Source organism: Podarcis erhardii (genome assembly GCF_964252035.2).
Source record: "Podarcis erhardii genome assembly, chromosome: 5".
Taxonomy (NCBI): domain Eukaryota; kingdom Metazoa; phylum Chordata; class Lepidosauria; order Squamata; family Lacertidae; genus Podarcis; species Podarcis erhardii.
The window spans coordinates 58846044-58872682 of record NC_138509.1 but is presented as its reverse complement, the minus strand read 5'-3'; the positions used below and the strand labels follow the sequence as shown (position 1 = coordinate 58872682).

General features: G+C 46.5%; 1 protein-coding gene across 1 annotated transcript; it reads left to right on the top strand.

Moving 5' to 3' along the window:
* Window positions 1-874: 874 nt before the first annotated feature.
* MMS19 (MMS19 homolog, cytosolic iron-sulfur assembly component) lies at window positions 875-24896 on the top strand. Its single transcript, XM_081863862.1, has 31 exons — window positions 875-1040; window positions 5488-5536; window positions 7705-7805; window positions 8759-8844; window positions 9492-9566; window positions 12375-12444; window positions 12532-12660; window positions 12995-13056; window positions 13219-13305; window positions 14527-14601; window positions 14816-14893; window positions 15675-15813; window positions 16156-16310; window positions 16529-16607; window positions 17453-17578; window positions 17897-17978; window positions 18903-19000; window positions 19341-19472; window positions 20225-20380; window positions 20890-20989; window positions 21405-21507; window positions 21602-21679; window positions 21863-21989; window positions 22141-22241; window positions 22319-22375; window positions 22461-22647; window positions 23106-23188; window positions 23451-23615; window positions 23708-23767; window positions 23926-24026; window positions 24584-24896. The coding sequence occupies exons 1-31, from the start codon at window positions 947-949 to the stop codon at window positions 24609-24611; spliced, it is 3063 nt and encodes a 1020-aa protein (XP_081719988.1). The 5' UTR covers window positions 875-946; the 3' UTR covers window positions 24612-24896.
* Window positions 24897-26639: the final 1743 nt, after the last annotated feature.

The window sequence follows — 26639 nt, the reverse complement described above, 5'->3', positions numbered from 1 at the left end:
CTCAGGGGAAAAGATTAGATGTGCATATTTATCCTACTGAAAAACACCCTAACCACTTGCACACTGTAAGCATTAAATGTCCTGGAAATGTACTGTAATTGTTCATTCTTTAGCACTGGAGATGGGACTTCTTTATGAAGGTGGCAATGATAACCAGCAAAGACAACAGACTTCTGAAAGATAAATAGGTGGAGCGGGATGCTGAGATCTATCCATTCCACCACTAACACCAAACCACAATGATCCCTGTCCTGATCACTGCATTCCTCCTCCTCCTCCAAGTGCATTGCAGTTCGCGGGTAGGTGGGCGGATACATGTGAAAATAATTTATACTTGGAGCGTGGATCGCTAAAACGATTTCCTCACAGAAACCAGAGGTCTGAGTGTTTCCTTCCTTGGATGCACGTGTTTTGCCCTTTTGCCTGGTATTTTTGGGCCTCCTAAAGCAAATGGAAAACAATGCTGCATCTTGGCACAAAGCCGCCGTTTCTAATAACAAAATCATAAAAGTGCGTGTGGCATTCTTTGTATATCCGGGGATGGCATTCCGAGAATGAAGAGCCTCTACGTCTCCAGCAGACGCAACGCAGCGCTCTCCTCCCCCTCCTTCGAGCGCGTGGAAGCCTGTTCGCATCGGAGGGATGGTTGTGTGAAGCCGCATCGAGCTTCGCTTCTGCGCTTCCCGCGTGTTGCGCGCCCTCTTAACGCAAAGCAAAACCCACCCCTTCCGTGACCCGGCCTAAGGGGCCCGCCCTGACCTTTGACAGGCCTCCCTTCGGGCTGCGCCCCTGCCTTTCCACGGCCCTCCCCGCGAACTGCGCCCGTTGCTGGAGTGGCCTCTTGCCACGTGATGCCCACTTTGCCCCTGTCGTTTTCACACGTGACAGAGGGGACGCGCACGCGCGCTGTGCGCTTCTCGCCTGCCTTGCTATTCTCCGCTTTATCATGGCGGCCGGAGGGGCTGAGGTGGACGTGGGGGCGGACGCGTCCCTGTTGCCGGGCTGGGAGCGGGAAGGCGCGGCCAGAGAGGCGGCGGAAGGTGCGTGTGGGGATGGGGCGGGGGGCAGAGGCCGGGGCCGCGGAGCAGGCGGCGGGATCCGGCAGTGCCGCGGGCGGGGCGAGAGGGGAACCGAAACTGCGGTTCGAGGGGTGGTCTGCGGGGACGGAGGAGGAGGAGGTGAGATTAGGTGTCAGGGAGAAAGATCGCCCAGTTGGATCTATGCTCAGGATCGGAATTCACTGTCGGAATTCATTCGGGGGAGTGTGTAAAGGAATGCAAACGAGATTCTCTGGGCGTGTGCAGAGTGCCTCTGCCTAACTTCATTCCATCCACCCACATCGGGATCAGGCGTACTGGCATTAATTAGGGCTAGTCGGGCATGCGGTAACGGTGGGCGCATGCAGGGTGTTGATCCGGCGAGGCAGTGTGACGCACGGCATTAATTAGGGGCAAAGTAACGAGCTGTTTCGCCTGCTGAAGATTATTTCAGAGACGATAATGAGCTGGACGCGTGTGTTGAGGTTGGGTATCAGGAGGCTGCTGTGGGCAAGGCTGACTAGAGATAAAACCATATGTGTGTTTGCAGGAATGTACTTTTCCAGGGGATCAGATCAACAGAGAGCCTACGGACCTGGGCATATTCAATATAATTTCCTGTTTCCTTGACCTGTTCTTTTCTACCATTCATTAATTTATTTCCTTTGCCTCTACTGTAAAACTATGAAAAGATAGGGAAACCTAACCCTTAATCACCCAAGCTACCTTAAAAATACAAGAGAAGAATGAATCATTTAAAGACTGTTAAAGGATTTTGAAGTGTTCTTGAGTTTCCATCATCATGAAGAGGCATACTTTTCTTCCTAGAAACACTGGCTTGTTTACTTAACGTTTTATAAGAAAATATAGGTGGTTTATCATAATTCAGATGACTATTTGTGGTGTGATAGCCACTTAGGAATCCATCATGATGTAGCTGCAGCTGTATGAAGAGCTGCTTTACCATGTTTCCACATGAAGGCAAGTTACAGTAACCCATATAACTCTCTGAGTTTTGGAACTCAGGACTCCTAGATTTCTGAGGGGTGAATGGTACTTGTAAGGCTGTTTGTAGCACAGCTACAGCTTTTGCCAATGCTGCAAACTTTAGCAGCATTGGTGAGGTTCATAATAGGTATTGCAAGTGTAGACCTGCAACAAAAATTGATAATTTATGGTAAGGCATGTAATATAAATAGGGACCAAAAAAACAAACTAAACACATTGTTTTCATTTAAATACTCACTGTGGCCTTCTGAAAAACATTCATGGAAATGGAAGAAGATGGAAGGACAAAATGAAGTTTTAAACCTTTCTCTTGTCAATCCACCATGCTTCCTCATCCTGACATAACTAAGGAGATCTGTGTATGGAAACAATGATCCACGTGGATATCTCTAACTCTCACTGGATCAGGGACTGTGTGAATGAGATGACATCCACATGTACCGGTAGATGTCATCTGCATTTAGATGTTTGTACTATTTATTCCAACTTCATAAACCAGGAAATTATGCTTGCACAGATAGATCTTCAGTTAACTCCCAACTCCAGGGGCTATGGGCATTGTTTTTCTGTGTGCTGCTTTCTGTTGCCAGTGTTGCAGAGCAGCATGGGGGCAGTGTGCAGGTGCAGCCCTTGAACCCTGCTTGTGTTTTGGAAGAGCTGAGGATCTTTAAAGACAAACCCAATATTGTCTTGCATATCTCAGGGTCCCCCAGTATATAAGAACCTGTCACTGCCTTCTCTTTGGGCTCATTTTGGCATCCAGTGTGTATGCATACTGGACACCACCTTTACTAATGGGAATAATGATATACTGAACATAGTTAACACATCTGAACTTGCCCCAGATACAGCTGAGAAGAGGACAGGAGTGCAGTAACTTTTAAACAACCTTCCTTTTAAGCAACACAGGCTCTCCAAATTAGGTTCCGGACCAGCCTTCAAGTATAGAGGTGTTCTTGGAAATATGGTTATCCTGGCTTTCAGAATGGCTTCCTAAGAAAATAAATCTTGCAGCTCTTTAATTAGTACACCTTGTACTTTTGAGAGTGAGATGCTGATAAAAAGAATAGAATGCAGGATTTATAATTGGTTCATTTATGCTGCTCTTTCAGCACTTTATCAGCTGTTTTAACAAATTGTGCCAAACTTGATTGAAGATATTCTGCACTCCCGTGCTGTCTCCTCCCACCTCCCCATTCTAATTGTAAGAGAGATAGTATTTTCAAGCGACAGGTTGTTTCATGCCTTTATCTAGGGAAAACGAAGGAGGCTGCTGGACAGCTCTCCCTACTGCTAATGAGGTAATTTGAGAACTCCTCAGCTGGGATGGGATGGTTGCCACTGGCTTCTTGATTTGCAGTTTCTGAACTTGAGCTTTGGAATAACTTAAAATAAGTTTTCAGAATTCAATTTAAACATTGAAATTTGTGAAAAGTGGGTGGCAGTTTAAATTTCAGTGGTAGAACTTCTTTTTGTAAAACACTTTGAGATTTTTCTGCCATCAAGTGGTATATAAATGTTATGAAATAAATAAATCTTCTGCATCTGGATGAAATTTTGCATCATTTAAAATGTATTGTGCAACTCTACAAATTAAGCTGCGCAACATAGGCAAATGGTCCAGAGATGCATGCATACATACATACATACATAACGTCACTAGGGGAGCAGATGACTAAAGTCATTTGAAACAAAATAAAAAAATTCCTTCCAGTAGCACCTTAAAGACCAACTGAGTTAGTTCAGTTGGTCTTTAAGGTGCTACTGGAAGGAATTTTTTTATTTTGTTTTGACCATGGCAGACCAACACGGCTACCTATCTGTAACTAAAGTCATTTGAAGTTTTGGGAAGCTTTAGATATAAAATGTATTGGCTATATAGTGTAATTTTAAGCAAACTTACTCAGAAATTAGTCTCATTGGACTCTTTGGGTTTACTTTCTAATAAGTGTGTTTATCATCACAGCCATAATCTGAGGTCAAGCAGCTGTTGTCCTTAAGTGAGCACTCAAGTGGCAAAGACATACAGCTCCACAGAGCCAAGCAGCCAGTGCCTTTTCAGGCTCATTACAGCCCTTTGCGATAAGGGCTCTCCCGATGCAGCCAACTCACTGCTCCTGGACTCCTGCAGGGATGCAAAGTCCTCATGTTTGGAGTTGCCAGCAGGGATGCAGCAACACAGTGCAGTATAATGACAGGTGCCCTTTCCTCTTTGTCACTGGGAATGCAGGTGAGTGCTCAAGTGAATTGAGCAAAGGAGGGCAGCTACCCATGAACTGCTAATCACAAGGTTGATTAGGACAGAAGCTGACCGGGGCTTTTTCCTCTGGTGTAAAAAGAAAGTGTATTATGCCACTGTTTAGGGTTGGGGACAGGGTTAAGCAATGTTTGCCTTGAGTCACCTGTGTATCCCAGTCTTTCAAACAGGTGTATACAAACACATGCATTTTTGCTTGTGTAAGAGGTTGTTTGAATAGTGATCTGGCAGGCTACTTTCCCTGGAGAATGCACCATCCCCAGATGAAAAGCTAACTAAGTCAACTGTGCCTTGCTCACTGCCAGCAGTTGTTGCTCTGCTTCTGTATGCTGTCTTTGTGATTTCTGTAGCACTCGATAAGCTTTTAAGTAGCTGTATGAGCACCTGCTTAATTAAGTCTTACTTGGTCCAAGGCATATAAATTAAATGAACTGCACAGTATCTCAGAGATGTGTCAATACTAGCTTGAGAATTGATGTTCCTTTGCCATTCACTTTTGCAAGTAGACCTCTTTACAAATAGTTGGGAAAGGTTGCCTGTCTCACTAAGGGCCTAGAGCAGGGGTAGACACCCTGACACTTCCTAAAATTTATGGATTCCATCTGTCCCATCCAGCATGCCTAATGGTTAGGGGTAATGGGAATTTTAGTCTAGAACATTTGGAGACCACATGGTTATCTACCGTTAGCCAAGAGAGGCAGTATGCTTCTTGGCTATTATTTTCCTGGCTGGAAGAAGCACTGCAAGGAATCTTAGCTAACCCTTCCATTTTCAAAAGACTAGGACAGACAGACTAGCACGGTGTTGCTTGCTCGTGGTGGGGGGAGAGCACTGTAGTGGAGAAGCAGAGATGTGGAGGGCAAATTCATCTTCCCACTCCTCTTCCTGTAGATTAAATGCTTTTCAATTTGTGATAAGAAGTATAAGAAACTGCCTTATACCAGTTGAGCCATTGCTCCATACAAGCAAAAGGTCCATTTAACCGGATATGCCTGGAAGGAAATTTGGGACCTTCTGTATGCAGATCATGTGCTCTGCCTCTGAGCGGTACAAACAAGAAAGGCAAGTTGCACTGTACCTGAAACATGGATTCCCATGTCTAAATTTGTTTTAAGAAGCGCTGCTTAGTTTGGTGTAACTATCTACCTATCGTGATTTAACCTTTTGATACTTCCTTTTTCTTAGGAGTAAAAGCTGGGACCTGCACCATCTTAGATGTTGTTGAAAACTTGGGGTAAGTAAGTAATTAAGTAAGTAAGTAAGAGCTTACTGCTCTGGGATGTATGTATGCCAGTGTCGAGGATGACTCTTTGCACTACTGCAACAACATTAGAATTTTGTTGTTCAGTGCTTAATGCCTGCCTGATGGACGCCCTTTGTCCATGCTGGGCAAAATTCCATTCAGATAAAATGACTTACATGATTAGGGTATCCTGAAACTTTGGAATAGCATTATGGGTTTGGTGGTGATAATGTGTAGCATTTTGCTTCCCTGACATTGGGATGAATTTCAGCTACAGTGCATAACTCAAGGTTTTGGGCTACATGCTTTCAGGTCTTCCCAGTATTTCCCTTGCAATCTGGGAGGAGAGTGCCTCCATGGCAGTTAGGTGTACATATTGTTGGCAGAGCAGTTGCTAGCACCTCCATTTAGCCAACCAGATAAACTGCAGGGCACTCTTATGGGTAGATGTTTGGCCTAGGCTGGTGGCTGCATTAAATGGTGGTGGTGAGCCCTCCTCTCAATGTAGCATAGAGGTTAAATTTGGATTGCAAGCCAGGAAATCATTGGTTAAATTTTACCTTGACCACAAATTTACTAGACAAGTAGTTATTCTCTCAAATGCTCTCCCTCCACACTCCCTTCGCATTCCTAATATGAGTATATTGCTCTGGTGGGAATCAGCCTGAAAGGGAAAAATGAAAACTCCCTTTCTTATCCTGATGGTCAGACTGCCAGATGTAGTCATTGCTCATTGCAAGGAAGCAGTCTGTCGAGTGAAGAGCACCTCTGTGGTGGACCAGAACAGAGCAAAGAAGAATATATTGACACGTCAGTGTTCTTTAAACAATTGCAAACGTTGTTTTTTGTGTTTATATCTCAGATAGTGCAGAAGCATTTTAACCATTAATCTAATTTGTGCTTTGGGTTCATTATTGCGGTTCCCACCAACCTTGAATTCTTTGGAATTTAAACCAGGCATAGGGAGCCTTTGGCTCTCCAGTGTTGTTGGACCACAGCAGCCTTCATCATCCCTGACCATGGCCCATCCTGGCTGAGACTGGTAGGCGCTGAGGTCTTAGAACAACTAGAAGGCCACAGCTTCCTGATCCCTACTTTAAACTGTATAGCAGTCTTCCATCGGCAGTAATGTGCCAGTAGCTGATGCTGAGCATATTGCGGCAGGGTTAGACATCAGCACCCATGACAAAGTGGTTGGCTACAAAATCCAAGTCATAGGTTGCATTCAGATATTGCTTTAATTGAGATACTTTTGGGGCTATTCGGTGAAGAGTGGGCTATAAGTACAAATTAAAAATAAATAAGCAAATCAATTTAGATTGAGCCTAGCCTCCCCACAGACTTCACACTACCTGTCCCCCATGCCTCATTGGGCACAGTCACCACTTGATTGAAAACTTTCACTTCAGTTTTAGATTAATAATGGTTTAGTATGTCATGTGAACCCAAAACCGTAGTTAATCTTAATAGTTAGTGAAAACAAGCCAACTTCATTAACTGTGATTTGAAGCTGGCTTGTTTCCACTTCTCACAGTGAAGATTAACCACAGTTTGTCAAGGTTTAAGTGATGCAGCGAGCGTGTAGTTAATCAAGAAGAGAAGCCAAAGCTTCTGAACTCCTGTTGCCCAGACAATGGTCAGATGATGGAGCATGTGAGCCTGGTGGGGCCTAGGCTCCATTTCCCTAAAGCTAAACTAGCCCAAACCAGCCAATAAATCATGATGCCCTGGACAAAAGGGAGGAAGCCAAACACATAATGTAGGGATATAGGAACCTGCCTTGGGCAGAGTCAGATCATTGGTCCATCTAGCCCAGTATTGTTGACAGTGTCTTGCATTGGCTTTCTAGGGTTTCAGGCAGGGAGTTTTTCCCAGCCTTACCTGGAGAAGCCGGGGATTGAACTTGGGACCTTCTGCTTGCACAGCAAGTGCTCTTCCACTGAGCTACAGCCTTTCTCCTAATCACTTTTATGTTGGCCCATAATTTATGAAGCCCTGAGCAAAAGGAAGAGAAACTGATCACTTAACTGAATCGTCAAATTAAATCAGAATATTGTCTCTCTTTGCCCCCCCCAACAAACTCGCTAAAACAGCATATTTCACTGTCTTCTCTTCCTGCTATGGCCTGTAAAATCTTCATTTTGTGTCTATAAATACAGGTCTCCTCTTAAGAATGCAGATCCTCGAATGCGTGCACAGGGCATCCAAACGCTTTCTGAAGTCCTCCTGCAATGCTACTCCCTCCTTCAAGAGCGGGAAGGTAGGACATATGGGCTCAGTCCTCACTCTTTTGCAACCATGGAGAGTCCTGCTTCAGGAGCTGGCCTCAGCATTCAAGGGATCATGCCCGAGGTAGTGATTAGCAGCAGGAGGTTAGGCAGGCAGGATTCAATGACTCAGTGGTTTTTGACACGCCATATGCTTCTTTGCTGAGTAACTGGGGTGAACTCAGGTTTATTGAAAGCTCGTAACTTTCTGTTAGAAAGCAGTTAAATGTTTGGAAGAGAGTGAAGATGGAAGGCAATGCCTTACCGAAGCAGTAAGGAGTAATGTATTTTGTACTTTCAAGAGGATTATGGATTTTAGGGTGACACATGGAGGGAGGGTTTGACTTAATGGTATGACTCTCCTGGAATACTGAGACTCCTGCCTGAGTTTTCCCAAATGTGTACAGTATAAGCTAGTTTCAGAGCCTTAGCAGTGCCCATCCTTGAGTGGCTTGACAGGAACCTCCTTACCATGCTGTGGTCCAGAGCTATGTGGGTAGCATATTCATTGTTAACTTTCAATAATCATAATCATAATAATATCTGTAATCCCAAGAACACATGATTAGTGGCAGTCTGATCTATGGTTCTGCACCACTGAATGTCTTATGAGATGGGAGATCTTAAGTGTTCAGTAACCTTGCAGTTTCCCTTTCAGAATGTCCTCTTGCTGTTTCTTTGGTCATAGTGTTAGGTATTTTATGCTTGTGTGCAACCACTTACCGGTCATCAGATGAATTTTTTAAAATAGGTCTGAGGAGCCAAGAGTAGGGGGAGAATGCCTGTATTGCCAAGTGGCCGCTAATGATTCTGCATTTTCCTTCATCCTTTCAAATATGCTGAGGCTGATGTGGATGCCAATTTGCCCCATGGATATCTCTATTTGTGTTAGCTAAGCCCAACTACCACCATAGCCCTAGTTTCTGATAATGCTTGTCTGTTCCAGTGTCCCACCTGGTCTTGTTCTATGAGAACCGGCTGAAAGATCATCACCTGGTCATTTCTTCTGTGCTGCAGGGACTTAAAGCTCTGGTAAGAATTGTTTTCATGGTAGTCATTATCGTTTATTCATTTCTATATTGCAACTTAATATAAAAGTATATGTATGTGGTGCCCTAGATCTTGGTTAAAACCAAAACATCATAACACAATAAAATTGGAGCAAAATATATTAAAGAAACAGAAATACAGAATGGATCACCTGATAAGATTATTGCAAAAAAGCAAATAATTTTCATAAGAAGCCTTGCAGAAATAACCTAGTGATAGCAATCTGTGGCAAAATTGGGGACACTATCTATTCATCTGCTCAGTGGTAGAAAATTGGGGTGCCCCAAGGATAGCAGATTGACAACTCTGGCTCATTTAACTGAGACCAGTGAAAGCTGCTACAAGACAGGCTGATTAAGGTAGTAGGTGCTGGTGTAGAAAGAATCTTTTCTGAATCTACTTGGGATTTATAGGGATTAGTTAACAGTGAATTCCCCCCCCCCCTTTTCTCTCTTAATGATTGAGTCACTGTCACACTGATTAAATGATGGGCTCCTTTTGTTTGTTTCCATTGCACTGACTGATAATATGCCATACAGGGCAGACTGAGGCCTTAAGCATGCTAACCGGTAGCCATCGTTACATGTAGATGGGTACTGAGTTGTTACCATTACTTTCCTTGTCTCTAGAGTATGTGTGTGGCGTTGGCTCCAGGTCTGGCAGTGTCTGTTCTCAAAGCCATTTTCCAGGAGGTTCATGTCCAGGTAAGTCAGAGAAGCCCTGATAGACTCTCTAATTTTGCCTTTGTGTTCCACATCCATGCTTCAGCCTTCCTGTTCTCATTATTATTATTAAACTAGTTCCTGAAGTATCCTGTACCTCCTGTGGTCCCTCTTGGTGGACAATAGACAGTAGTTCTCTTGGCTAAGACCTGCTCATCGATATTCTCTTGCTGTCAAGAGAATTGAAGCACTGGGTCACGGCAGAAGTTCTGAGAATCATATCCCCTGCTCTTTGACACTGTCTAAATGATATTAGAAAATCTGAGACTTGGTGGTTTCATAGAATCATAGAGTTGGAAGAGACCACAAGGGCCATCGAGTCCAACCCCCTGCCAAGCAGGAAACACCATCAGAGCACTCCTGACATATGCTTGTCAAGCCTCTGCTTAAAGACCTCCAAAGAAGGAGACTCCACCACACTTCTTGGCAGCAAATTCCACTGTCAAACAGCTCTTACTGTCAGGAAGTTCTTCCTAATGTTTAGGTGGAATCTTTTTTCTTGTAGTTTGGAACCATTGCTCCATGTCCGCTTCTCTGGAGCAGCAGAAAACAACCTTTCTCCCTCCTCTATGTGACATCCTTTTATATATTTGAACATGGCTATCATATCACCCCTTAACCTCCTCTTCTCCAGGCTAAACATGCCCAGCTCCCTTAGCCGTTCCTCATAAGGCATCGTTTCCAGGCCTTTGACCATTTTGGTTGCCCTCCTCTGGACACGTTCCAGTTTGTCAGTGTCCTTCTTGAACTGTGGTGCCCAGAACTGGACACAGTACTCCAGGTGAGGTCTGACCAGAGCAGAATACAGTGGCACTATTACTTCCCTTGATCTAGATGCTATACTCCTATTGATGCAGCCCAGAATTGCATTGGCTTTTTTAGCTGCCGCGTCACACTGTTGGCTCATGTCAAGTTTGTGGTCAACCAAGACTCCTAGATCCTTTTCACATGTATTGCTCTCAAGCCAGGTGTCGCCCATCTTGTATTTGTGCCTCTCATTTTTTTTGCCCAAGTGCAATACTTTACATTTCTCCCTGTTAAAATTCATCTTGTTTTATGGTTTTATGGCTGTATTACTGATATTTTGTAATGGGCTGTTGTTGTAAGTCATCTTGGATGGCCATTGCCAAGAAAGGCAGGCTAGAGATAGTTCTTTAATAAATAAATAAAACTATGAAACACGGCCTGAGGGAATAGGTCACCGGAGTTGGATATAGGTTCAAATTTATCATGACTTGTTAAGTTGCCTTTGGCAAGTAACTATATTAGCTGCCATTCTTTACCCACTCCCCACTGCCCTTATTAATAACCTTATTTGAAAGAGTAGTTGGGTGGGTGGACAAGATGAGACCGTGGCAACTTCTCTTAGCCTTGAGTAATTAAATATAAAAGGAGTGGACACATGTATCATTTGTGTGTGGTAATGTATGCAAATTCTGCTGTGAAATGCCTCTACAGTGGTGCCCCGCAAGACGAACGCCTCGCAAGACGGAAAACCCGCTAGACGAAAGGGTTTTCCGTTTTGGAGGCGCTTCGCAAGACGAATTTCCCTATGGGCTTGCTTCGCAAGACGACAGCCCATAGGGAAATCTCCGGGACAGTGGGGAAGCGCAGCTCGTCTTCCCCGCTGTCCTCGGACCTCCTCCGAAGCCTGGCGGCGGGGCGGGGACACCTCCCGCCGCCGGGCTTCGGAAGGATGCCCCGATGCCGGGCGGCGAGGCGGGAACGCCTCCCCCCGCCGCCCGGCATCGGAACGATGTCCCGAAGCCGAGCGGCGGGGCGGGAAAGTCTCCCCCCGCCGCCCGGCATCGGAACGATGCCCCGATGCCGGGCGGCGAGGCGGGAAAGTCTCCCCCCCGCCGCCCGGCATCGGAACGATGTCCCGAAGCCGAGCGGCGGGGCGGGAAAGTCTCCCCCCGCCGCCCGGCATCGGAACGATGTCCCGAAGCCGAGCGGCGGGGCGGGAACGCCTCCCCCCGCCGCCCGGCTTCGGGGCGGGAAAGCCTCCCCCCGCCGCCCGGCTTCGGGGCATCGTCCCGATGCCGGGCGGCGGGGCGAGAAAGCCTCCCCCTGCCGCCTGGCATCGGAACGATGTCCCGAAGCCGGGCGGCGGGGCCGCGAAGCCTGGGCGCGCTGGCAACTCTCCGCAAGGAGCGCTCCCGCTGCTTGCGGAGAGGTCCGCGAAGCCTGTCCTGGACCTCTTCTGAAGGCAGGCGGGGGGCAAAAGTCTTTGTCCCCCCTGCTTGCCTTCCCAGGGGCTTTTAAATCGCCTGGACAGCGGAGAATTCCTCCGCTGTCCCGGGCGATTTTAAAATGCCGCCCGCCAGAAGAGGTCGGGGGAAGGCGGTTTCCATAGGAACGCATTAATTGATTTTCAATGCATTCCTATGGAAAACCGTGCATCGCAAGACGAAAAACTCGCAAGACGAAGAGACTTGCGGAACGAATTAATTTCGTCTTGCGAGGCACCACTGTAGTTCCGGTGTGAATGTGTATATCTTGATTTTTCACATGGGACATTAAGGTAATTGGAGCTACTCTCAGCAAGACTAAAAATAAAGGTAGAGAGGATGTTATGGAAGGTCCTGGCCTTCAGCTGGGTGTGTGTAAATTTCTGACTTGCCTGCAGTATCTTAATTGTCTTTCTGGCAAATTAGGCACCCAGATCTATGGACCAGAGTATGATAGCATGAACTGGAGAGGATCAGAACAAAAACATAAATCTCTAATGCTTGGAACAGGTTCACGTAATACTGCTTTATTTCCAGCTATGCTTTTCTTATCCTCCAGTCTTTGCTGCAAGCAGATCGCCATACAATCTACAGTATCATTACTAACTTCATGAGCAACCGAGAGGCAGGTGAGATGGATGGCTGTGGAAGGGGCTGAGTCAGACACCCTACTGGAAAACCCTGGGAATTTCCTTACCTGACGCTTTTTCCTGCAGAACTGAAAGGTCTGGGTGCCGATTTCACCTTCGGGTTCATCCAGGTGATGGATGGAGAGAAGGACCCACGCAACCTGTTAATAGCCTTCCAGATTGTACGAGACATCATTGTGAAGGGCTATGCTTTGGGTATGTCCAAGTCCTTGTCAGTGTGGGGAAGCCCATGTTGGCAGCGGTTGGTTGGTTGGTTGGTTAAACTTCTTATGCCTGCGGTGTGTGAGGAGGCAGGCTCTATGGGGAGCTTGTTAAAGTGTGCATAGCTTTGGAATCATTGAACATAGAACCACAGGTTATATCTGCTGTTGAGGCCATGGAACACTCTCTCTCTCTCTCTCTCTCTCTCTCTCTCTCTCTGTGGCCTGTGAGAATGGTAGCACTAAATAAGATACAACTAAATAGTCCAGACTTGTGAGTGACTGTTTTGGTCACCCAAAGAACTCATACTGCTATCTTCACCTCTCAGGGCCCTTCGCAGAGGAGTTGTTTGAGGTGACTTCCTGCTACTTCCCCATCGACTTTACCCCTGTGAGTGAGTAAATCTGGTGCTTTGTCACTCCTTCACAATGCTTGGATATGGGTGTTGGAGCAGGATAGTTTGTGTAATGCCTGGAACTGGGGGTGGTCATATGGAGATGGGTTTATTCAGCACATTCATGTCTAAATCTTTCGATTTTGCTTCTGTTCCAGCCCTCCAATGATCCTCATGGAATCCAGAGAGAAGACTTGATCATCAGCCTGCGGGCAGTGCTGACCTCTACTCCCATTTTTGCTGAGGTAGGGCCATTGTGTATCATGGCTGAAGTCTGTTTTTTGTGCCCTGTGGGTTCTTCCTATTTATACATACACTTCCCATCTGGCTGAGTTTCCTCAGCCACTCTAAGCGGCTCCCAACAGAATTAAAAGCACAATAAAACATCAAACATTAAAAACTTCCCTTACTGGGGCCCATAATGCAGCCATTTGTAATAGTTTATCCGAATCAACAGAAGATGTTGCTGTAGTGGTGCACAGCAATTTGGATCCTAAAAAGCCCTCTATGAATATATAGGTGTTGGGGAAGGGAACAATGATTGCAGATCTTTCCTCCCCCTTACACCACCTCTCATGCTGCTCTGGACAAGATTTTTGAAGGGCAAAGCGGTTGCAAGGTGAAAATTCCTTCTACTCTTGATGGGAGCATCACATTGTCAGAGCCTTCATTAGGATAAGACAATGCATTTAATCCCAGAACAAGCATATTGTAGAGATAATTTGGCCCTTAACTTTGAGACTTCAGTCTATTGCAGATATATGAGTTGGGGAGTAAATTTACTCTCTGGTCCTTTTGCATTTCCCAACACTGATCTTTCAAACTGCTACTACTATCAGACTTTGGACAGAGAGCTTGATTTATAGATATAAATAAATAATTGCTTTTTTTATTTAAAAAAGCTGGGATTAATGGCTCTCTGAAATGGCCCATATGCTACACAAATTACTGCCGTGGTAGGTATATTTTGCCCCTCATAGAATTAGAATAAAGTCAGAAAGTTAGAAACTGCCAGAGCAATCTTAACCCTGGCCAGGCAGCAGTGGGCAGAGCTGAAGCACCTGAGCATCATATCCAAAGCCATGCCATGCAAAAGGTGGGGAGTGTTTTTTCCTGATTTTTTGCTACACTAGCTCCAGGCAGGTGCAGCTGAGAGCCTGATGACCCTCTCAGAGCTTTCTAGTGGATACTGCCAGTGGTAGCTTCCTGCCTGCATGAGTGAATCTAGGCCCTCTACATTGATGGACACTCCCCTCTTGGCTAAGATGATAGCAGACTGCAGTATTCTAACACAAATACCCAGTCACCACCAAGGTGTTGTCAGTGGGGAGTATTGCATTGTGCTCTTTATATGGGTTTTACATTGTTTTGTGAGGCCTGCTGGTCTGATCTTCTGAGGTATATTATAACCCCAAATTATGCTGAGCAAAGTATATTGAGATTTCCAGGATCTTCTCTCCTTACAGTTCCTGATCCCATTGCTCATTGAGAAAATGGACTCTGACGTACAAAGTGCCAAGCTGGACTCCCTGCAAACCTTGGTAAGAGCACTGAGCAAAAGTATCAAGGCTCCGCAGTAGGTTGCCATGCAGCCCTCTCTGCTCCTGCAGCTTTCCTCAAAGCTGATTTAAGGGGTGGCGGCGGCTCTGGTGCTGCTTCTAGGTAATGCAGCATCTTGACTGCAAATTAACAGCACACCCAAGATGACTCATGTCTGACTCTCTCTCCCCCCTCCCCACTTCCTTTCTTTTGCAGAATGCTGCCTGCATGATCTATGGGGAGAAGGAGCTGAAGGAATTCCTACCCAGCCTTTGGTCATCCCTGCGTAGGGAGGTGAGAGGAGCAAGGATTCCCAAAGCGAGGTGGTTCTGGTGTTCTGTGAAAGTGCATCCATTACATTGTTCCTGCTCTCTGTGTCTGGGGACTGCTTGAAACATTATACAGTGGTACCTCGGGTTACATACGCTTCAGGTTACATACACTTCAGGTTACAGACTCTGCTAACCCAGAAATAGTACCTCGGTTTAATAACTTTTCTTCAGGACGAGAACAGAAATTGTGCAGCAGCGGCAGCAGGAGGCCCCATTAGCTAAAGTGGTGATTCAGGTTAAGAACAGTTTCAGGTTAAGAATGGACCTCCAGAACGAATTAAGTTCTTAACCCGAGGTACCACTGTATACTGCATTGGCCTGAATATAAGCCTCACTTTTTTTCCGACCGTGAAAAGTTAAAGCGTGGTTTAAATTTACATTTGCGACCTTACAAAAATTGGCTTTTACGATATTGCTGCTGAAACAGATATACGGTAAAATGGAACGAGTGTGAGTGCATGCAGAATTTTAAGGAAGCGGCTTATATTTGTGTATCCCCCCTCCCTTTTCCACCCTTGAATTTTAAAGGCACGGCTTATATTCGGGCCAATAGAGTAGTTTCATTACAGTGAATTATCAGGCTGTTGTAATATTTGATGGATCTGTAAAGAAGCAAATAACCCCCCTTCATTATGATCACTGGCTGGATCACTGGATTACTTGCTGGATTGCGGGATCACTGACTGGATTATTTGCAGGATTGTCTGCACTGTACAGCTGATTCTCCTCCTGCTCCTCAACAGGTGTTCCAGACAGCAAGTGAGAAGATTGAAGCAGAAGGTCTGTCTGCTTTGCGTGCTCTGTCAACATGTCTGTCCCGCTTGGTGCTCAGTTCTGATGATGAGGATCTTTTAGATTCCTTCCTTACAGGCATTCTGCGAGGTAACCTTTGGAGCAACATCCCTTTTCTAGCATCTTTCCAGTCCTGTGAAGGACCTTCCATTTCTCATTCATAAACTGCTGCTTGGAGGAAATGACCACTTCCCCCAAGGGAAAAATATCTCGTCATGCTGTTGCAGCCATGATTTGGCTTACAGGACTGGAGGGAAGGGAAGGGGTGGAAACTGGAGCTGACTTGTGGGAAGGTAGCAAATTCTCCACTAAGCTTTGAAACTGTTTGCAGTTTGCAAGCTGGTGGAATTAAGTAGTGCTAATTCTTGCTGGGATTTCTGCAGTGGCATTGGGAGTGATACTGTTTCTCCCAAGCGCTCTTATCTGTTTCAGATTGCAGACACCATCTTTGTGAGCCTGACATGAAGCTGGTGTGGCCGAGTGCCAAACTCTTGCAGGCGGCTGCAGGGGCCTCTTTGCGAGCCTATTACCGGATCACATACAGTGTACTTCCCTTGCTGGTGGAACAGTACACCAAGCATGAGCAGGTGAGGACAAATGGGAGCGGAATATGCTTGTGGTGGAGAGTAGTGAAAGGGGCTTAGGTGATTGCAATCTCATATTAAGGGACGTTTAGTGGCATATACCTGCCCCAGGCATACACTTGGGCTCAAATTCCATGTAGGACAATGGCCTGCAGAACTTGTCTCTCCTTCTGTGTCTTAGTCCCTTCAACCCATCCTCTGCCCTTTTTGATCTCTTGTAGAGTAGCCAGCACAGGACAATCTTGGAAGTGCTGCTTGGTTTCTTGGAGCTGCGGCAACAGTGGGGGCCTGAGGAAGACGGTGAGATGGTTCTCCATTCTTCTTGTTTCCTACCAGCAAGGCTGCCCTTCTGCAGCATCCTGGGCTTCCAATGTTCCTGTCTTGCCCAGAGCAGTTGTTTGCAGAGAAAAGTCGCCTTAATCTATGGGATTTAGCAATGGCCTGTCTGGGAAGGGGGGCGGGCAGTGAGATAGGTGCAGTAATAGGGAGAAGAGAAATGCGGAGACAACAGAATTGAAAAACAAAGAGTCTGACACGATAGCTTCCCAGAAGAAATTCGAGCCCTTGTGGTTGGTGAGAGAAGTCTTAGAAAATGTATGCACAAGAGTTGGGTTCCAACTACAGCACACATTTAAAACAGTATCATATCACCTTGGAGATCAGTATTCCCCTCGCAGAGCTACAATTCCCAGAGTGGTTTAACAAGCAATCCCTCTTCTAACAATTCTCAGCACCCTTAACAAACTACAGTTCCCAGGATTCTTTGGGGGAAGCCATGACTGTTTAAAGTGGCATGAGAGTGCTTTAAATGCAATGCAATTGGGACTCCAGCCAAATATTCCAGAACCAAAGTTTCTTTGAGCATGGCTTTCAGTGACCAAGTAGAAATGCTCTTTGCAGGATGACATGGTGACTGCAGTTGAGTAACCTTGGTGGATGACTGCTCTTAATGAGCAATCCATCTGTACCATTGCTGACCACTCAGAATTTTAGGAAGTTTCTCATTCTTCACTATCTAAATTCTGATCACAATCCTCTCAGAAAGTTAAAGTGCCCCTACCAAGGACCTTGTAATTTCTAGTGATTCGTGCCCAGGGTGGTCAGTCTCATGACACTGCCTGTGTGCCTGTTTCTCTCCCTTGCAGACAAGAGTCCACTGCTTTGCTTCAAAGACGCGCTGTGTTCCGTGGTGTTCTCTGCACTTTCTGAGTCCAGTGTGCAACTTCAGTTGGTTGGCATCCGGGTTCTGACCTTTCTAGGATCACTGCAAGGTATGTGTTGATCTGTGGGTTACTCCCAGGAGTCATGGAAGAATTGCGGCTTGTTTAGAGATTTCCCCCTTGGTGTGCATTCCTTTACAGATCCATCTAGCGTGCACACAGACCTGTTTCCATCATGTGTGTGCAGCCAGACAGCTGGACTTGAATCAGATTAGGTACTGCCCCACCCCACCTTGCATAACTTGGACTATATGGGCTGCAGGCAGCCTCTAGGAAGTGGAATGCAATATAGTAAAACTGGCACTGATAGAAGAGTGTTACTACCAGGGAAAGGAAGGGCTTTGGACTTCAGTCTCTCTTCCGTTTCAGGGCTCCTGACCCTCTCAGATGTGGAGATGTTTGTGGATCACCTTACAAAGTTAATCTTGCATGAGGACGATTCCCAGACCAGGTGAGGGGTGGAAACAAAGCTGGACCCTGTGGGTGCAAGGGAAACAGCAGGCATTGTTGAACTTCCCAGAATTGTCTTTGGGCTTATCTCTTTCTAAATATTGAAAATGTTTACATTCTTTTAGTCCACTACCTGTAAATGGCAAATGACAAGGTTTCTAATACAGTCTCATGAATTACTCATTTCCTAATCCAAAATTCTGCTTCTGTTTGGTGTTGTCTTACACTGATCTGTTAAGGTTTGCATGTGTTTTAATTAAGAGAAGGACTTTACTAATACTGCTTTTATGATCTTTTTTCAATCTTAAGTTTTGTACTAAAACATTCTTTGGTTTATCATGCTTTGTTCTAATGTGTGAATAGAGCTCATATCCTCATTCTCTTAGCACAGTTTCATTTCAGTCTGAACCCAATAGTGTAGTTAAACATTCTTCCATAAAAATGTCCCTCATAGTGTAATATTCTTTAAATCCTTTTTTTTAAAAAAAAAAATGTCTAGCTTGGTAACATCCTGTTGTTTAAGATTTCAAGTGCTGTATCTTTTCCTCTGGCCTTCCTGCATTTCCTATTCAGTGCGCAGTGCACCCAAACGTGCGAGTCACAGGACAGTTCCCAAACAAATCCAGTGATTCCTTTTCATAGTTTCTATAGTGATGTGATAATCCTACCCTCTTCTGATAAGTTCTTAGATGAACCCGGGCGGAGTGAGCTTAACAAAACCTGGGCAGTCTGCATCGCTGTCTAACCTGCGTTCTTGTCCAAAGAGCTCTTGTAATCAAGTGAACATTTTTATAAAATGTAGTGCACACACAGCTCAATATTACAATTATAAAATTAGATTAATCCATAAAGAACTGTGAGTTGCTTTACGGTATTGAGTGACCAACAAGTTCATCCATCCTTACACACTCCTTTATCCCTGCAGCATGGTAGCTATGGAGGCGGCCGGACGCCTGGCTCCCCTCTATCCACAAGCCTTCAGCAAGTGCTTGGTTCAGAAGTTCTCAGAAGGGCTGCAATCAGGTACAGCATGCAAGTTGGGCAGGTTGTGGGGAAGTGGGTATCCTCTCTTATGCTGCCTTTACTAAGCATTTGTGCAGAAGTTCAAAGTGTCTATCCCTGAGTGCTAGCTGCATTGTAGGCAGAGCCATTGCAGGGGGCTTTGACTTGAATCTGCGTGGTCTCTGTGCCCTGAGGAACGTGAGTAAGGCCAAATGGGCAGACGGATAGGTTAGCTCCAGGTCCAAGAATCAACCATTCCCAAATCCATGTTCATGTGGAGGGGTAGAAGGTGGTACCTCCATGGCCCTGTCCCTAGGGACAAATTCATTGACTGGCTGTTGTGTTCTGTGTGCTGTTTCAGAGCTTCAGGAGGACAGCAATCCATCCCAGCAGGAACGTCGCCTGCAGGCTCTAGCAGCTGTGTCCACGCACCCTAGTATAGTGAGGGAAACAGTTCCAGTCCTCCTGCAGCACTTCCAGCAGATTCAGCAAGGTAGTGTAAAAATTGTATATGATAAACTATTGATACTTCGGAAGCAAGGAACCTAGCCCAGTGCTTGGGACAGCAATAAAAGAAGGGCTCAGCATCTGTGTGTCATTAATAGGATGTGTAAGATTGGGAAGGGCTGCAGCTCAGTAGTAGAGCATCTGCTAAACATGGAGAAGGCCTCAGGTTCAATCCCTGCCATCTCCAGAAAAGACTGGATAGCTCAGTTGGTTAAAGTGTGGTGCTGATAATGGCAAGGTTGCAGGTTTGATCACTGTATGGGACAGCTGCATATTCCAGCACTGCAGGGGGTTGAACTAGATGATCCCCAGGGTCCCTTCCAACCCTACAATTTATGTTTCCATGACTTCCTTTCTGAAACACTGAGGATCCACTGCCAGTCAGTGTAGACGGCTCTGAGTTAGGTAGACCCAGGAGCCTGACTCCTTGTAAGGCAGAGCTTCCTTGTTCCTATGGATGGGGTTAGTAGAGAGCTGTTTGTACACTGAGCTTTGGTAACCTTTAGGTGCCTACAGTCCCATAATTCTGTCATTAGTGGGACAGAAGTACAGCTTGTTGTTGGAAGCCTAGGACCATCAGTCTTTGACTGTTTTGGCCCATAACCCATTTCTGACACAATGTGATGCCTTTAAATGGCCCTGGTGATAATGTATTAGTATTTTTTTAAAAAGAAAAACACATTGGAACTGGTAGTCTCCACCCTGAATGCTCTTTTGATTTTTTTATTTATTTTGCAGGGAGTATACCTGCTGATACCCACTCTGTGGTGTCGGTGTGCCAGAGTCTGCAGCAGGTAGCATTCGAGTGCCAGCAAGATGCTCAGAGTTACTGGTACTTCCACCAGGCTGTGGTGCCGTTCTTGGTGGGCTTAGCAGTCAAGGCTGCAATGCAAGGTAAGGTGGGGAGATGAGCACAGACCCTGTGCTCCCCGAACCAGGCCAGTACCCATAGCTCAGGTGGGGTTCTGTATACTTTAGAACTTGAGAGAAAGGGAGGTACCTTTCCCTTGTGCTGGGCTGGCCTTTACCCACTTGGGGCCAATCTCAGTGTCCCTGTCAGGTGTCCATTATGCAGGTGGCAAACTGAAAGAGTTTGGATTTGATATCCCGCCTTTCACTCCCTTTAAGGAGTCTCAAAGCGGCTAACCTCCTTTCCCTTCCTCCCCCACAACAAACACTCTGTGAGGTGAGTGGGGCTGAGAGACTTCAAAGAAGTGTGACTGGCCCAACAGCTGCATGTGGAGAAGTGGAGACGCGAACCTGGTTCCCCAGATTATGAGACTACCGCTCTTAACCACTACACCACACTGGCTCCCAGCTGAAAGGCAGCTGATGGGATTCCAGGAACTGTCTCCATCCCCTCACATTTATTCCCTCCCCCCTTTTTTCATGACTATTTTCAGAGAATTCCCATACATTGCCAAGCAGTGTGCTGCTGAAGGAAGAAGCCTTATCAGCCATGGTATCGGTCATCAGCAGTGCGTGTACGCACTTAAGACCAGAGTGAGTAGCAGCTGCTGCCATCCTGTGGTCTCTGTCCCTGCAGAGTGACAAGTAGTGATGCACAATCTTTGTGCTTTTGGATAAGGTCAGGTTCTAGCATGACTCGGTGAACAGAAGTGCAGGCAGTCTCCCCTTCCCCTCCTTGGGGAATATACTACTGGGGAATATACTATACCCCCTTGGGGAATATACTATACTACTGTCAGATGTCAAGGAAATGAAACAACTATCTTGACTTTTGGAAGACATCTGAAGGAGGCCCTGTATAGGGAAGTTTTTAATGTTTGATGTTTAAATTTGTTGGAAGCTGCCCAGAGTGGCTGGGGCAACACAGTCAGATGGGCAGCATATAAATAATGAATTGTTATATTATTATGTGCTGTAATCCAGTGTTCTTGTTTCTTCTTCCTGGCAGGCAGGCTGCCCAGAGTGTCTCCAAAGTGGTTCCCCTCTTCTTGGATGGAGACCTTTCCTTCCAACCTGGAAACACCTTTCCCAGCACTTTCCAGCCCTTCCAGGTATTTTGTATGAGTGAGGCGCTGCTGCTGCTGCATATGGGGAAATGTGGCCAGAGACTTTGGTAGTGGAAACAATATTTCTTTTCCTTTACAGGATGGGCAGTGTCTGATGGCAGCCCAGAGAAGGCTTGTTGCGCTCCTCATGGCGTTTGTCTGCTCACTGCCAAGGAATGTGAGTCCTGGGGAAGATCTGGGGGGGGGGGATGGGGACGGTGGGAGGTTGCCTCATGGCTGAGAGAACAGATCTACCCATCCTGCCTTGTGTGCCTGATCCCTAGGCAAGTGATGCTGGGAACCGGCAGCTTGAAGTTCTGCTGTTGCCTCCATGCCTCCCCACGCTCTGGCTTCCTTTCAGGTTCCAATTCCTCAGCAAGACCGCCTGCTGCGTGAACTGCTAGCCCTGAGCTGCTCCTGTGACTGCCCTTTCACTGCCACAGCTGCTGCCAAATGCTTTGCAGGACTGGTTAACAAGCACCCAGCAGGTAACCGATAGAGTCTGTCCTAGGACTGAAGGGCTGGGGATGTTGTTCAGAGGCTCTTGAAACCTCAGAGCTGGGCTGTGTTAAGTGATGCCCTGCTTGACTAATGCAAGAAGTTGCCCAGAACAACAGCCAGTCTCTTTACCCTTTCCAGGGCCTCAGCTAGATGAGCTGTTGGAGCTGGCCATGAACAAGTTGGAGCATGGCCTAAATGAGGGTCCTCATCAAAGCCAAGCCCTCACTCTGCTGCTTTGGGTGAGTTTCTGCCATGCCCCATCCCTCCCGTCTCTGCCAGAAACAAAGCTCAATGTTCCTTTATTTTTGCCCTGCAGGTGAGCAAGGCTTTGTTGCTACGCTACCACCCACTAACCACACACCTGACGGACAAGGTGAGCTTCTGGGAAAGGCCTGGGACCCTCAGGGAGGCTACTGTGCCCTTACCACATTCAATGGCTCCTGTCTTTTACCCTAAAGCTCCTCGTTCTTTTGGGGGACACGGTCCTTGGCCCTGCGGTGGGCGATGGCCTTGCCTTGCTCATGGCCGACTCCCCAGACGTGCTGGGCAAGAGCTGCCACGCTGAGGTGCGCCTCATGTTCCGCCAGCGCTTCTTCACAGAGTGTGTGCCGCAGTTGGTGCAGGGTTTCCACACAGCAGCTCCTGGTAAGAATTTCCTCTTGTCCCATTTCTTACGGAAAGCATCGGAATTAACAGGAGGAGCACAGTTGGAATAATGGTCAAATTGAAATGAGGAAGCTACTGCAGCATTTTAGCATTTTTTTTGTCTGCAGAAATTGTGGACTCTTTGCATGACCTGCCTTTTGTAGCCCTCTTTGGACTGTAGGAGCTTCTGAACCCTCGACAACAAGAGGAGCAGTCCGAGCCTCTCGCCTTTTTCTTCCTCTTCCCGGACCCCTCGGAGTTTCTGGAGTTGATTTTGGGCAGGAGAGCTCAAAACTGAACTCGCCTACTCTGCCTGTTACATGGGACAAACAAATGGCTTTTCTTCACTGTAGGCTCCGTAGATGTCATTTGCTATTCAGTTTCTAAACGGTCATAACCTTTTCGGATGAGTCTCCTCAGCGCCACAGGATTAAGCCTTGCCCTTCTGTTCTTCCTAGATGTGAAGGCGAATTACCTGAAAGGCCTGTCTCACATACTGAACCACCTGCCCAAACCAGTGCTAGTGACAGAGCTGCCTACGGTGAGTGTGCAGCTGTGCCGAGCACCAGGCCCTAAGAACTCTTGGGAATTATTTTGTGGGTGGGGCATATTATGGAGAAGAATGATGCCCCCCCCTTTTTTCAGCTAGGACAGCTCAGTTGGTTAGAGCATGGTGCCAAGGTTGCAGGCTCAGTCCTTGTGTGGGACAGCTGCATTGCAGGGAGTTGGACTAAATGATCCTTAGGGTCACTTTCAACTCTATAATTCTGTTGATTTCATGACTCTACCCTCTTATCCCCCAGTTGCTACCTCTCCTGCTGGAAGCTCTGTCGTGTCCTGACCTTGTGGTGCAGCTCTCAACTTTGCACTGCCTACAGCCACTGTTGCTAGAGGCGCCGCACGTCATGAGCCTGCACATCGACACACTCGTGGGCAAATTTATCAGCCTGACAAACAACCCTGCTATGGTGAGTACTGGGTAGCCTCTTTATGCAGCTGGATACTCCCGGTTTCCTCCTGGACGATCAGCAGAAGACTAAATCTACCATTTATATTGCAGGCAATCCGCATTGCTGCGCTACAGTGCCTCCATGCACTTGCCTCCCTCCCCACTCCGGTGGTAAGTAATGGATCTGCCCGATAAGCTTGCCAGATGCTCCAACATTTGCCTTACTTGTGCCAAGATCTACTTGTCTCCTGTTGCTAGCATGAACAGGTATTAAGACCTCCATGGGAACTGTGGGAACCTCATTGATGGTGGCTTCTGCTTGCTACCAGGTGATACCTTACAAGCCACGAGTGATTCGAGCCCTGGCCAAACCCCTGGATGACAAGAAGCGGCTGGTGCGGAAGGAAGCTGTGGCAGCACGAGGAGAATGGTGAGCAGGACTCTTTCTCTTGGGGGACAGCGTAGAAAAAACAGTACCAACTTAAATACACTGTAGGTGCTCGACTTGGCTGTCCTTGAGACTCACTGTAATTAAATTGGAGGTAGGTTGACATATCCTTGTACAGATGTGATGAAGCCATTTTGATTGAGCGTAGAGGTTTGGATTAATAACTTGGGTTCTGACTAAGCAATCAGGATGAAAAAAAAGAATAAGGAAGACTTGAAAAGAAATGTAGAATATCTGAATTATTGTAAACACATTAAAATGTTAACAGTAATAGAATAAATTCAGCAGTAAGAAATATTTTGATATAAAACTGGGAAAACGAGAATGGGGGGGGGATAGAATATGTAGCATAAAAGAGTTAATAAAATGAACCAGGGATGGGAGGAGGGGGAAGGGAAGTCAAGGATATTTGGATGTAAAGTTGTGTTTAAATTTGTAAAAAAATGGTAATTCTTTATTTATAAATAAATTTTTAAAAGGGTTCCTTTTGTTCATGCCTTGCTGCTGCTAAAGCCCGCTGTGGTGGTCTTTTTCTTCAGGTTTCTGCTTGGGACACTTGCCAGGTGAAGGTTCACACTGCAAATCCTGACTGACAATCTCACCTGCCCCCACTCACCTGGTAAGCTGTCGGCCTTGATGTCCTGGGGCCTAGATTTCCATGCAAAGCAGCAAGGCTCTGGGCAGAAGAGGACTTTTTTGTGGACTGCCCTTTCCTAATCACAACATCAGCGTTCAGTAGGAAGGAACAGCCGGCCCCTGTTCCTGCTGCAGCGTGGTAGTGAGTGGAGGTGGCAGGACCCCCATATATTATGTATGTATGGGGCCAGAAGAATAAAAACTTGTTTGCTAACAGCCTCTGGCAAAAGTGCTTCTTGTGGGGAAGTAGTAGAAATAAGGGTCTTGCCTTCACCTTATATTAAGTGCAGCTTCCCCACCTTCCTGCCATAATGGTGTCTGCGTACAGAGAGATTTTTCATGTGCTAATAGAACTAAAGCCTCCTGCATGAACTTAGCACCTCTCATGCAAAGATCAAACAGTGAATTACTTTAATACAGAATATTTCTGAATACAAGTTGCAAGAGCTGAGCCTAGGTGTCTAGGAACGTTCTGTCTGATGTGATACCTGCTGGAGATATCTAGCAAACTTAGCATAGGAAGATACTGACTGATCTGGTATGCCTTTTTCTGTAAGTGCAGGCTGGTGGTTGTTTACTTTCTTGATTATCAGCCACTGGTATTAAACTGGTGAAGCTGCAGCTGCCTTTGGCAGTAAAATGAGTTCAGAAATCCACCTGAGCCCCTGTGTGGCATTCTGCAATGAGGTGGTAGTTTGCTTGTTTGGAAAGTGTTCTACAAATAAAGTTTTTAAAGAGTGCCACTGCTGCCCATCTGAAATTTATACATGGCATTAAAGGTTACAGCTCCTTGTTCCTCTGCTGTGTCTTTCCAGTGACAACCCTCATTAATGAACATAGTAGAACTGCATTTGAAAATCAATGAAAGTACATGACTGGCCATGACATAGAGTGTTGTACATGCTAGAAAACAGCTGAGCCTCAGTGGTAGAGAGGCCATACTTTACCCTTCCTAGGTGTAAGACGTTTGCTGGCAAGGTGCCTACTCTCGAATAGCGTTTCTCAAACCTGGGTCCCCAGCTGTTGGACTACAACTCCCATCATCCCTAGCTATCAGGATCAGTGGTCAGGGGTGATGGGAATTGTAGTCCACCAACAGTTGGGATCCAGGTTTGAGAAACACTGGTCTAGCCATTGACCACACCTTAACTTGAATTAATGGTGGGGCCTGGGGCTGTGTTGAAGGCCTAATTACTCTTCTTAAGTAGATGGTTGCAAAGAAAGCAGTGCTTAATGGCATATGTCCCATGACTATTATAACAGAACCCCCCACCATACACTTTTCAGGGCTGCTTTTCATACATGCTCCATAGCTGAGTTTCAGGTAGTCAAACAAAACCAGTCCTGCATAGCAGCCCACCCCCTTTAATCCTACTATGCACCACTAGTTCTGGACTACTCATAAATTATTTGTAAAAACATGGAAGGGCGGAACACTGAGAGGTAGCATCACTTCTCATGTTGCTGCCTTGAAAGGGCTACAGAAACCTGCAGTTTGGTGAGAGGTCAACAGAGTGGAAAATTGGCAATGGTACATATACAAGGTTGGGAACGCGGGTGGCGCTGTGGGTAAAAGCCTCAGCGCCTAGGACTTGCCGATTGAAAGGTCGGCGGTTCGAATCCCTGCGGCGGGGTGCGCTCCCGTCGCTCGGTCACAGCGCCTGCCAACCTAGCAGTTCGAAAGCACCCCCGGGTGAAAGTAGATAAATAGGGACCGCTTACCAGCGGGAAGGTAAACGGCATTCCATGTGCTGCGCTGGCTCGCCAGATGCAGCTTGTCACACTAGCCACGTGACCCGGAAGTGTCTGTGGACAGCGCTGGCTCCCGGCCTCTAGAGTGAGATGAGCGCACAACCCTAGAGTCTGTCAAGACTGGCCCGTACGGGCAGGGGTACCTTTACCTTTGCCCTTACATATACAAGAGTAGGGACAATCTGTGGCTTTTGAAAGATATTTTTA